General features: G+C 31.7%; 1 protein-coding gene across 1 annotated transcript in view; it reads left to right on the forward strand.

Annotated features, from left to right (window-relative positions):
• Cad87A (cadherin 87A) overlaps positions 1 to 13,806 on the forward strand; it is a 233,733-nt gene that overhangs the window by 135,941 nt on the left and 83,986 nt on the right. The window contains exons 3-7 of the mRNA XM_075361171.1: positions 2,862 to 3,070; positions 4,041 to 4,181; positions 4,268 to 4,393; positions 7,754 to 7,888; positions 12,520 to 12,712. Of these exons, the coding sequence (XP_075217286.1) occupies positions 2,862 to 3,070; positions 4,041 to 4,181; positions 4,268 to 4,393; positions 7,754 to 7,888; positions 12,520 to 12,712 (804 nt within the window). The remainder of the gene's footprint in view (positions 1 to 2,861; positions 3,071 to 4,040; positions 4,182 to 4,267; positions 4,394 to 7,753; positions 7,889 to 12,519; positions 12,713 to 13,806) is intronic.

The following is a 13,806-nucleotide window of genomic DNA, read 5'->3' on the forward strand; positions in this document are numbered from 1 at the left end:
TAGCTTTATTCATCAATAATTTCCTTCAAGCTGAGAAAATACATCTTATTTCGTAATAATAATAATAATAATTTTTTTTTTGAGGGGGAGGAGGTGGAAATGGATTTATGCACGGAAAGCCGGGTTCCCACTGGTGATATTATCAAACCGCTATCAGCAGACTACCGGCTAAAACCACCCTTTCTACCAGGACGTGACCCGGAACGGTTTTAACATTACTTCGGGCCCAGTCCTCCTATCCTAATCTGAGAAGGTTGCCATCTAGTTTGCACCTGGCTCAGGACTATCCAGGTCGCCTTCTTGGCCATGAGAATGCCCTCGACGAATCGGGTCACACTCTTCCAGCTGTTTAGATCCCGGAGCATCATCGCAATCACCCTTGTGGGGGCCTATAGTTTTTCAACGAATATTTTACTATTTTCTATCCAAGACAAACCCAGACGCAGTAGTATACACAGATGGGTAGAAACATAATGATACCGTTGGATGCGTTTTTGTTGTAATTGACAGAACCTATGTTTTTTGGTCTAATTTGTATTACAAGTGTCTACAATGCCAAACTGTATGCCATCAATATGGCTTTGAAAGTCATTAAGTCGAAACATCGACACATCCTTATTTGTAGCGCGATTCGTGTAGTGCACTCCAAGCTTTAGAACATTTATATTCTAGGCAAACTATCGTCTCCGAAATTCATAATACAATCGCCGAGTTGAATCGATACAGCAGACAAATAGTTTCTGCTGGATCCTTAGCCAATATGGGAATCCTGGGTAATGAACGTGCGGATTTCGCTGCTAAACATGTATGTAGCCAACCGTTTTTCACACCACTCTTGTTACTACTACTGATTTTATTAATTATATTAAACATACACTTCAATGAAGGTGGCAAGGTGGCTGGACTGCTACAGTAAATAATAAACTCCGACACATCAAAGATACAGTGTTGCCATGGGACTCTTCATGCAGAAAAATTCGCCGAGAGGAAGTGATCCTCTGTCGGTTGCGTTTAGGACATACCAGAGCTACTTACTGGTACCTGATGTCAGCTAAAAACGCACCACTATGCGTTCGACGTGACTGCCGCTTGACTGTACACAACATCCTTGTGGATTGCATATATTATGCGATCTTACGTCGTAAATTTAAATTTCTGAGGGACTTTCACATCCTAAGCGAAGAATGTACTAGACCGGGTATTGTCACTTCTGAGAAGTATCAATATTCTTCATAAGATTTAATGTTAAGCAGCCATAAATTTTGATTTTATTTTGTTATTTGTCGTATCCTTTATCCTAATGGTTACTACGTTTCTTTTTTTGTTTTACTTCTAATCTTGTTATTATCATAGTTTTAATCTTATTTTAATATTTTTGATATCCGGGGCTTTTTTTGTTTATAATTTTGTCCCGGGCGATGATAACGCGAGAGCGTTTTCCAAAAAAACATCGTGCCTTGCTCATTTTGATGGCTCGATGGAGCTGCTTCTTTGATTCCTTTGCTCAGCCGATTTGGCGTTCGCGTCCGTGCGATTCCTTGCACGTTGCGCCTTTCGTCTCAGCCGAAGACACTCTCGGCGCAACTCCACAACAATATCCAGTATCAACCAATAGACGGGTCGCTTCCGGTGCCTGGCCTCCCCGTGGGGCATGGAGGCGTTGCATGCAGAGGCGATCAGCCGCATGGTCGAAGCAACCAGCGAGGCTTCAGTGACAGCGCCCCGCCATGGTGGTTATGTTCCCAGGGGTTTCCGCCCCTGAGGGGATCTTTTCTGCGAATCTCCTTTCATCGATTTTATTGACGTATTTTTTCGCCAACAGGGGGGCCCTGGGCGTTTGCGTGCACCGTCTAGGACTGTAAACGAAATGTATTGTTGAATGCTGCCAGTGTAGTCCTGTAGGACTTTCCAGTCCTGAACGAGCGTGGCCAGCTCAATGGAATAATTAATAATAATAAATTATTATTATCAATTAATTAATATTTGAAATAATTATTATGAAAAATCACATCAATAATAATTATAACTCCTTTAATAATAATAAAGTAATAAATAAATAAAAAATAAAAAATACTTATTAGTATTTACTTAGCATAAGCAGTAGTATGCAATCAAATTGTGATTATAGTTTTCTCAATTTGATGAAATCTTGTTTCACTTTGAGATTCCTAATTGTGTTCTTTTCACACAACATTTTTTAAAAAACTGTTTGCTGTTCAGACAAAAACCTCAGAGGTTGAAATTATTGTAAGGCTGTATATGTAGGTTATAAAAATCACACTTTTGTAATTTAGTTTAATGAACGAATTGTGTTTAATCTATAGTACATAAGAAAACAATGATAAAACTGATAAATAAAATGCTTAATATTTCTTTATTGAATTTTTTATAACATAAATTTCATTCTGTTTCGCTTTATCAGGACTTATTAAGAAATGTTGACTATAATGTTATTCTAATTTACAATAACTTTTTATCTAATGAACTGGAGTTGGGTCGCTTTAATTGAGTCATAAAATCTTTTAACAGAAACATTATTTATACCAAGAGTTACTGTAACAAGGATCTGTTATTTATTTTTTTTTAAATGTAGCCGAATAAGGATTTATTTTAAGATCTCATATTATGAATTCTTATTCTATTTATTTAAATTTAAGTAAGATTTTTATTTTTAGCTTGCTAGTCATAGGTTTAGACTTTATGGATATTAAATTTTTAATACACTCCTTGAAAAATCATGTAATTGTTTTTCTTTAATTATTGTAGTTTTAAAATGGGATAAAAATTAAGAAGCTTATGTCTTATGATTATCATCATTGTTATTTCTACTGTCACTTACTAAATAGTGTTTATTTTTTCAGGTGTAATTGGGAACCAACCTCCTATACTATTGATGGATTTAAATAACCAGGTTATAAATGAGGGTGTTGAAGTTGGAACTGTTATAGGAGTTTTAAATGGAACAGATCCTGAAGGTTCAAGTGTACATTATGGTATCAGTGGAACTGATCGACTGGAAGTTGATAGGGATACTGGTGTCGTCACTCTAGTCAAACCTCTTGATCGTGAGGTAATTAATATAATTTTTTTATAATAAAATTTTGTCATAAAATTGTGATATAAAATTTTTTTTAATAAAATATTAACAGCAAAAAAATATGAATTTATCACCATTGTTTTTCAGTTATGCCTTCTCAAAACAGTTTTCTGGCTTTAAAAATGATAGGTATTATTAATTAATATTTATCTATAAATATTGTTTGCCTTTTATCAGAAAGTTTCTGGGTCCAGTCTTCAGTTAAGCTTGTAATTTTCCGATACATATTAAAATTAATTTCTCATCTTTATAAAAAAATAAGTGCTTGTAATTGGGCTTAATCTTGTACTTGTAAAGAGTAAATAAATATGGAGTAAAATGTAAATATTAGCAATGTGTCCAGCCTCAGACCATCCATTCATTTTTTACTTAGGATTTAACCCAGCAAAAAAAATCACACTAATAAGAGAGTCATTATAATCCTTTTGAAAGTAATTATTATTTTAAGTTATTCTTAAAACCTTGCTTGCATGTGATAGTAATTGCTAATCAGTACATGAAATCTTTTTCCAAGAGGTTTCTATACTATAAAGTAGTATAAAGTACCCTTTGATCTTATTATATCAATTTTGGATATTTGTATAACAAGATATTTTGTGTCTTATAAATTTTTAATAGTGTGTCCTTAAGAGAGGGGGTGGAATTATGTTAGATAATTGTACTTTGAAAATCCATCTGGGATCTGTTAAATAGCCAATGATAAATGCTACAACTAGGTTTACTTCATACGATCAAATCTGTTTTCAGGCCTATAACATTTATGTAAATAGGATTAAGTAAATTGAATGCCAGTATTGCAGTGTCACAGATAAGCTCTAACATGACTTATCAATAATAATTATAAACTTTTATTTAGCCTAAGCAGATACTTTATTATTATTATTATTGTCATCTGTAATGCTTGAATTTATTTTTAATGAATAATCTATTTTTATGTTTTTAGGTAAACGATACATTACATTTTTTTATAACCATAGAGGATGAAGTAGGTAGTGGTGAAAATGGAGTCAATAACAATATTGTACCTGTACCAGTATCTGTCATAATTGCTGATGAAAATGACAATCCTCCATCATTTAAGAATGTAAGTTATGTCATACATATTACTTTTTATTTAGCAAATCTTTTCATTTTCTTTATATATTTTAAAATAATTTAATATTATTTCAGACACCTTATGAAACAACCGTACCAGAGGATACTGCTATAGGTTCAACTATATTTAGTAATATTATGGTTGAAGATGCTGATTTACTTGGAGAAACCTTGGAAGTCAGTTGTTCTGAGCATCCTCAGGTGAGTTATGTGAAAATTAACTAAACGATTATTTAATTAATCCATAAATTTATTCTGGTTATTTTTTATTGTTTTTAAATATATTTATCTTATTGTGGAGTGAGCGGGAAGTCCCGTTGCGCAAGTTATGAAATTATTTGAATAGGTGCAGCTACCGACCTTCCCTTCCATGGTTCTAAACCATATGTGCGGGTTCCATCATGTTCAAAGCACAGCTGTATATGCCTCCATGTCCAGTTCATCCCCAACAATATATCAGGGGTGATCATTTCAAATGCTGACAGAATAGCATCTTGGAGTATCTGCTTTTTCTCTCTCTTCTTTTCTTTTACAAAACCCCAGAGTGCATTGTCAGGGCTTCATGTTGGCCAAGACAATGGATCAGGTAACTCTTTTGACCAACATCCAATCTTGCAATTCGGAAAAATTTCATTGAAGTATCTGCAGACATTCAAAGCAAAATACGGAGCAGTCTTGCTGAAACATAATGATGCCAGTGACCCCTTTTACTGTTAATTCTGGAAGCAACCACTCATCGCATCAATCGCTCTCAGATAATTGTATTGATTAACTGCTCCATTAAAAAAATAAGAACCAAGGAGGTGTTCAACTGTCATCCCAGCCCATATCATAACATGAGGTGAGTGGTATTCAATTTCTTCAAAAAAAAATGAGGATTGTCTTTCGCCCAGAAAAAAAATTTCAGTGTTGAAGCTATGATAAATCACACACTTGTCTGAGAACATGACATTCTTTTTAACATTTGCTTTTGGAAAGCATCAAGCATCTATAATCATGTTGATCAAGGTCTTTGTCACTCATCTCATTTACTGTGGCTGGTCAAAAACAATATAGTCTTGCATTATACCTAGTCTTGGAATACCTAATTCTGCAGAACGTTTGTGCATTGATTTCATTGGTGTTAGTTCAGTCGCTAGCAGCACACGTCTCAGCTTGAGTGCTTGGCCTCCCAGTGCACATGTATCAAGAACACTTTCTATTGCTAAAGCTTTCTTAACCCATGTCAGTAACGTTTGCCGTGATTGTGTCAATTCCCCACAATGCACAAAGAAGTCATTCATAATATTCTCCAATACTTTACCAGTGTGTGGATGTTTGAGGACCCACACACAAGCTAATAAACGCTCTTTGACAATGAACGCACTTGTATCCACCATCGTTCTGCACTTGACTGAGATTAAGGTCATCCCACCATGAATTGACACAGTGGATGATCCCCCCATTACGGCTTTTCCTCCACATATTTTTAGCAGCAGTGAGTGATATCAGTGGTGAGAATTGGCAGCAGTAGAGGCCACTTAAGCTGGATTTATTTCAGTGTAAAAGGACTTTCCACCTAGGTAGTAGTACTAGATAAGTAGTATTTAATCAAATTTTTAATTTAATGTAGGAAAAAATAAATAATAAATTTAATTTGCATGGTTTTATGCTATCATTTTTACATGACTTTGTAATTAATATATGAATAAACTTTTTTAAAATAAATAAAAATTCACTAAAAATAAAAGGCAAAATATATACTTTACAATTATTTTTGAAGTTTTGACTAGATTAACAACAAATTTTACCAAACTTTAATTCGATGTCAACTTCAAAAAGTAGAAACTTAAAGGAAACTCTAAAAATTTATTTTACGTTTTATAGTATTTAGATTGTTTTAATCTTTTAAAAATAGTTTATTTGACATTTTTAGTTTTATTTTTGTGTAAAATACAAATACTCCTATAAAATGCTAACTCTCTGAAAACAAGCTGTTGGAAAAACTTTGTCTTGATGAGGGTAGAAATGCAGTTAAGTGCAGATAAAGAAAATGCCACAGAGTGTGTGCTAAGACTCTCTGGAATGCATGGAAGGAATATGTGATTGTATGTTTGCATTTAAGACCGGAATATGTATTAATTTATTATCTAATTAAACTATTTACTCAAATAAGTTATCTAATTAATTTTCTTGAAATTTTGTGTAACTGTACTTTGAATATCACAATGACTTTAGGCTGTGTATTATATCATTACGTTGTAAAAATTCAACACTAAACATTGATGAGACAGAAAAATTAAAAAAATACATTTCAGATCTAATATTTGTTTTTCAGTACACATAACCTTGAATACTTTTATAAGTTTATTGTGATATTGTATCTAAATTAGATTAGATATCAGATTAACAAAATTATGTCACTCTTAATTAGATTTAATGCTAGTCTAATTAGACTAATAAGCTGCAGCAGGCCTTTAGTTTTCAAAATAAGTGCAGTGGTTATATCAACTTAAGATTTATTTTGTAAAAGATTAAAAGTTTAACAATTTGTGTAACTTTAGTGAAAAATATTTTAAAAGTTAAACTTAATAAAGTATACAATTAACTAGAATAAATTTTGAAACACGATTCATGCTTTTTTTAAACTTGTTTGAAGACACTAAAACTTTTCTTTCAATTTTTAGAGTGCAAAATATTGTATTTTCTAACTTTTTTCATTGTAAATTTTATCTTATAAGAAGCTATCAGTTATTAGTTTTTATTATAGTGAGCGATTGAAGGCGATAAAAAAAAAAAAATATATATATATATATATATATATACACAGTAGAATTAAAATATTGTTGTGTTATATTATTAATGTAATATTATATTTTTTGAGTTATCTTTTGAGTACCTAATTCTAATTGAATTTTTCTAAGCACTAAGTTTTTTAAGGGTAATTCAGAAAGTGATAACAATTTACATTTAAAAGTATAAAACAATTTTATTATTCATTTTGCTATAATCTTAAGCACACGTTATACCTTATTTTTAATCTACTATTTTTTATAACCTTATTTCTCCTTATAATCTACTATTAAGCATTACTATAACCTAGTATTAAGCATTTATCTGCCTGTTTCAGATTTTTAAAATCCTGTTATTATAGTCATCCACAACCATCCATTCAACCATTGCTGATTGCAAACTGCATTTATCATCACCTCTAAAACTTTTCACCCAAAAACTCTTCAGCTTAGAAAATAGGCAAAAATTCTGAGCATTTCCCATAGATATTTGTTAATGTTTTACTATCAACAGTTCATATCCATGGTTGATTTAAATAATTTTTCACCTAAGGTTAAAACAAAGTAATCAGTTATTTAAATTATAGTACTGAGTTCACATGGTAATATGGTTAATATTAATATTGCCCTAAAAATTTTTTTAATCTGTTTTTATAATAATATTTGATGTTGGCAATTACTAATCAATGTTTCGTAGCTAATTTTTTTTAGAAATGAATGCAGTAAACTAGTAATTAATTGTTTATCCTTATTTTTTTATAGCTTATTTCACTTTGTTTTGCGCTTACAGTTTCCAAATACATGTGCCAAATTTGCAGTTGAAGCTTGGAATGCAAGTCAGCGTAGTTACCATGGTGGAGTAGTTTTAAAACAAGTTTTAGATTATTCTGAACGCCCATTTTACCAAGTCTTACTCCTTGCTACTGTAAGTATCAATTTTATTAATTTTGAATTTGCATTTATAATGTTTTGTATTAATTCAGTATTCAATACAACATTTGTCATATAAATTTACAATATTAGTTGGGTTGAGGTTAAGTCAAAACAAGCTGTAGAGAAGCTTGAAGTATAATGAGTGGAATTATATTGACTAGTAAGTACATTCTGTTGCTGTTACTGTTATTTAAAAATGAGTTTTTCATTATAGTTTTTGCCAATAAAGATGATATATTGTATCAATTCATTCATTGTAGCATATCTTGTTAATGCTATAGAAAGATTAATCCATTTGATAGTATCATCTGATATATAAAAGCATGATACCTTCATCTTAATCTTTTATTTGAAATAAAAGAAGGGGAAGCAAAGATAAATGAGAATGGATAAATCCACATTCTGTTTGTTGGCTTCCATAAATAACTAAATATAACTAACAGCTGGTGCACTTATCTTTTGGATGGGTCACTGTGTGTATTGTTGGCATTTATAACTGTAACAGTTGATGAAAAATACAAAAAAAGCTATTTAAACATTTGTCTATAATCTGAAAACAGTAAAAGATAAAGCCTGGTTTTAGAATTACATATTTCATTAGTGTATTTACAAAAAAATAGATGTATAGTTGTTCCATACTGTATTTTATCATTTACAGTAAACTTTAAATAAGTTTTTTAGGAACATTGATAAGTGTCTGATTTTTTGTCAACTTTTCAATTTGGGGATCTTTGAGACTTTACTGCTATACTACTATGAAGTTTTCAGTGTAAAAATTTCCCTTCAAAATATACAATCGCTCATATCTTTGAGTGTGTCAGTAAGTTTCAGTATTCTTATTAACTATATAATTTTTTTCTAATTAACACTTTCAGGAGGAATAACAGTTTTAAAAACAGTTCTTAATTTTGTAATCAAGAAATAGGTAAGCTCAGATATTGTCGTAATTTATATATACTATTAAAAAGTATTTTATTATTTTTTAATAAAAAATTTTAATAAGTAGGTTTTTTAAGTTGACTGATTAGTGCTAAACTCTAGTTATGTGCTAATCTCAGTGCTAGTTCTCTTATGTTCTTTTTGTTATGTGCTATGCTAGTCTTTTATATACTTCTATGTTTTTCATGTTGTTTGTATTTCATTACCATAAAGCACAGTACTCTAAATACAGAGGTGTTTTCAATGTTTTTCTTAGATCTGTATTTGATAATAATAGACTTACTTTTTTCTTGAATGTTCTCATTGCCTGTGTCTGTCTGCTTTTTACATCTGCATTATCCTTTCTATTTTACTAACAAACTTTTCCCTCCCAAAAAGAAATCACGTGGAGATAAAAATGGACTGTATGTCTATTTTCCCAAAATGTACATACATTTTGGGAAAAATGTATGTATGTATTTTGGGGGTATGTTCTAAGGATTCCCAGTAAATTTTATCCAGTTTATCCAAAGTTCTAATGGCTGTGTGAGGTCTGGCATTGTCATGAAGGGAAATCACATCTCTAATAATTGGCTGATGGTGCTTTTTGTTCCTGTAGATGGGATTTACTTTGTCCAAGAGCTGGCAGTAGTATATACAGCATTCTCAGTGCAATGTTCATGGAGAAAATCAGTGAGCAAGACTCCTTTCCAGTTCCACAAGGCAATTACGAGAACTTTTCCAGCTGATGGATGCATTTTCACCTTTATAGGGCAAGGGTCTTCAATCTTATGTTATTCCACAATTGCTGATTTTAACTTGGGAGTGTAGTGCAAGACAAACAGTGTTTCATCACACGTAACCATTTGATGCAAAAAGTTATTTCCCTCTCATCGAAATCGATTCAGTAGCCTTTGACAAATTTGGTGTCAGGCCTGTTTCTGATTTTGAGTCAAAAGCTTGGGAACTTACCTCACACAGACTTTGTGAAGCCGAAGGTGATTTGTGATAGTGGAATGGGCAGTTTCATGAAAGAGTGAATGACACTGGAATGGGCACTTAAAATGAGGTTACGTAGATCAATTGAGTGTTATCATGTCACACTTAGAATTTAATTTATTTGTCATAATATATGATTTATACAGAAAATCATTATATAATTGTAAATCAAGAAATCATTTCATTATTAAAAATTACAAAAAAATAAACAAGGCAACAACCAAAAAAAGAAAAGCTTGTTGGTAGACCTCTATTGTGACTCGTTTTCTACAGGTTCTTGCTTCCCTTTAAATTTGCTGACTCAGTTGTAGACTGCGTATACAACATCATTTTGACAAGCTGCATGCCCGTCTAATCAAAATTTTGGAGAGTTTAAAGCCTTCATTTGTGACAAATTCACAACATGTTGTACAAACAATGATGGAACCTCTCACTTTGACATAGCACTACTGACCAGAGAGACAAGATTGATGTGCTGGCTGCAGTGTCCATCCCTTCCCCACATCTCCCCCATCTTCTGAGTAGATCACTCATGTTCATGTGCAAGTCGTAAAGTCAAAAGTCTGGTTAATATTAGAGTGATCCTTGTATACTGTTTCCATACCTTTATATTTCATTACTAATTAATTACCTTCCTTTTTGACACATTTCATTGTTCGGTTAATTCTTATAAATTTCAAACTAAATTTCTTTCCTAGCAACAAATTCATTCTATTCAGTAATTTCTTCCACTTTATCTTTTGTTTATGCCAAAAAAACAATGTCATTAGTGAATTTTATACTAGGGCTATTTTTTAAGTAAGGTCTGATTGGCTGCAGCTGTTTAAATTTTTTGCTGCCGTTGAAACTCACATATGCTCTGGCTCCTGGCATGCCTTGCAAATGGTGATGCCATTTGCAGTTGTAACTTCACTGTGTATAGTTTTTATATTGTGAAGTAAAAATGTTTCAAATAATTGAGTGGCCTACCAATTGTGAAATATGGTCTGTGATTCAAGTCTTGATGCAAGGAATGTATCAACAGCAGACATTCATCACCAGATATGTGAGGTTTACAGACCTAATTCAGTGAATGACAGCAAAGTGCGTAAATGGATATGACTGTTAAAGGATGGGCCAGACAGTGTCCATGATAAACACAAATTCTTACTGAAGGGCCAACCTTCTGTAAGCACAGATGATTTGGTGTGTGAAAAAAGTTTGTGAAGACTGGTGATTTCATGGTTTCCACTTTGTCAGTGATATTCCCACAAGTTTCAAGGTCAGTTCTATACAAAATAATTTCTGAAATCTTGCAGTTCAAGAAACTATTATTACAATGGGTTCCCAGGCTGTTTTCTGAAGAACACCAAAAAAAGGGGAATTGCTGGGGCTTTAACATTTTTGATCCATTACGGTGGGGAAGGAAATGAACTTTTGTCACAGGGGATAAGATATGGGGTTTCTTACATCACTCCAGCATCAAAGCAGCAGTCAATGGAATGGTGACACACAACATCTCCAGTCAAAGTGAAAATCAAGCAGACGATGTCAATACGCAAGATTATGGCAACTTTGTTTTGGAATAGACATGGTGTCCTGTTAGTCGATTTTATTCCCAAAGGTACAACAATAAACTCAGCTACGTATTGTGAAACCTTGACGAAGCTTTGGATTGCTATACAGAATAAGAGATGTGGCCTACTGTCATCTGGAGTTTTGTTGTTGCATGACAATGCATGATCTGATTCTGCTAACTCTAGAGTTAATCAGATTTTTTGAACGGGAACAAATGGACTATCCACCATACAGCCTGGAACTTTTGCTGAGCATTTACCACCTGCTCTGCTACCTGAAGCAGTTTCTCGGCGGTCAGCAGTTTGACACTGATAAAGAAGTGAAAATAATGGTTGCCTTCACAGGTGACTGATTTTTATGCCATCGGCATGAACAATTTTCTAAATTGCTATCGTAAATATTTAAACAAACATTCTTTATCTTTACTAGTTTTGTTTATATTAAAAAAAAACAGACCTTACGTAAAAAATATCGCTTGTAGCTTCTTTTTTTGTCCAGGATTGTTATTATGCTATTAAATTTTTCCTTCATTCTTCTATTGCTTTATATGCAAATTGAGAACATCAGGGACAGACCACATCTTTCTCTTACATTGTTGAGAATCAGAGCTAGACTTTCTTTATCTTCTATTCTTATAACTGTTAAGTGATTCCTGTACTGATAGTCATTTTTCCCTATATTTAGGTTTGACATTTTTTAAATTTTAAATATTTTATTTCATTCCACATTCACACAGTATAATAATTGTGTTCAGTTTTTAAAAAAAATATATGACTAAAAATTTATATATATGATTAAAGTTTTTGCCTGCATGAATTTGCATAATTTTTTCTGAGCGACACAAATGCTTATGCTATCTTGTTTGTGTATTTTACGCAATGGATAAATTAATAATGTGGTGTTATTTTGAGTTTCACTTTGATAATATATTACTGAAGAATCCGTAATGTAGTGATTTATTGTTTATAAGTTATAAAAAATACATTATTATTATTATTATATTTTATTGTTTGTTCAGTTAAATTGAATAATGGTCTTCTATGAGTTTTGCTTTTATCTTGATTAATATTTTATTTTTAATGTATTTTGCTCAACATTGATAACTGTTACGTCAACTGACTAGACAACTGTTGTTTTCCTTATTAACAGGATGGAGAACATAGTGTAACAACAAGTTTAGAAGTAAAGGTTGGAGACATTCAGAATACACCACCTGTATTCCAAGGATCGTTAACTGGTGTTATACAGGAAGATGATCCTATTGGAACTTTGGTTATGACAGTTCAGGCAAGGGATGGAGATAAGGGTCAACCTAGAAAAATTCATTATCAACTTTTAACAAGTTAGTTGTTAACAAGGAATTCATTTTATTATTAAAATATTAAATTATAAATTATAGACTGATATTATTACTGAACGTAATAAATTATTAATTGAATGTATGCAGGAAAACCTCCTTATGGGGCGCTAACTAAAAAAAATTTAAACAAATGGGTGAGCAGGACTCTTGTTGTAACTGAATGAGGAGGTTCTGTGCTGTTCAGTCACATAAAAAAATATGTTACCTCAACAAAATCAAAAGATGCAGTATACATTACTTAAACTTACGTCAATTATATTTATGATTACTGATTTTACTACATGTAAAAAGAAATTTATGTAATTAATACCCTTCTATTTTGCACAACTCTAAACTTTACTGTGCTCTTTTTCATATCTGTACATACTAATTTTGTGTGACCTACCATTGCTGTAATTTATTAAAAATAAGTTGTTATTCCATATAAATGTATTATTGTTGATAAATTTCCCTGTATACAATATTCCTTTAAAATGAATTACTTTATTAGGAAGATAAGGTTTAGTGATTCTATTTTTTTTTTATTACATTAAGTATTCTCATATTTTCATTTTATTATTTAGGTTAAATTTATTCACAGAAGTGCAGTTTTCTCATCAATATAATGCATGCAAATTTTTTAAGGTCGTTACTATTGTAATGATGTAGCAGCAGACAAAAGCAGCAAAAAAAGTTGTAAAAACATTAAGTAATTAAATACTAGGAGGTCAGTGCTTTTACGATGGCATTTAATAATATAATGTTACCCTTTAATGTTTAGCAACTACCTACACCACAAATTTGAAAATGTTGCTGTAAAATATGTGTTATAAATAGTTCACATCTATCCAAGCTGCTGCAATTTTTTTTTAATGGTATCTCTTCTTGTGAGAGTTTACTACCTGTGTAAGAGGTTGAAGTGCTGAGCTTAAAATATTATTTTATCATATGCTACAGATATCTTAAAGCAGTGTAGAGGATAAATGAGTAACAATTATAAAAACAGTTTTAAGCATGTTTTGTTTTGCTCTTAATCAGTTGTATACACTTTGTTTTTAAAATTTTTAAAATGGGATATTGATATAGAATCAAATTTT

The sequence above is a fragment of the Lycorma delicatula genome, chromosome 3 (genome assembly GCF_047948215.1).
Source record: "Lycorma delicatula isolate Av1 chromosome 3, ASM4794821v1, whole genome shotgun sequence".
Lineage (NCBI taxonomy): Eukaryota > Metazoa > Arthropoda > Insecta > Hemiptera > Fulgoridae > Lycorma > Lycorma delicatula.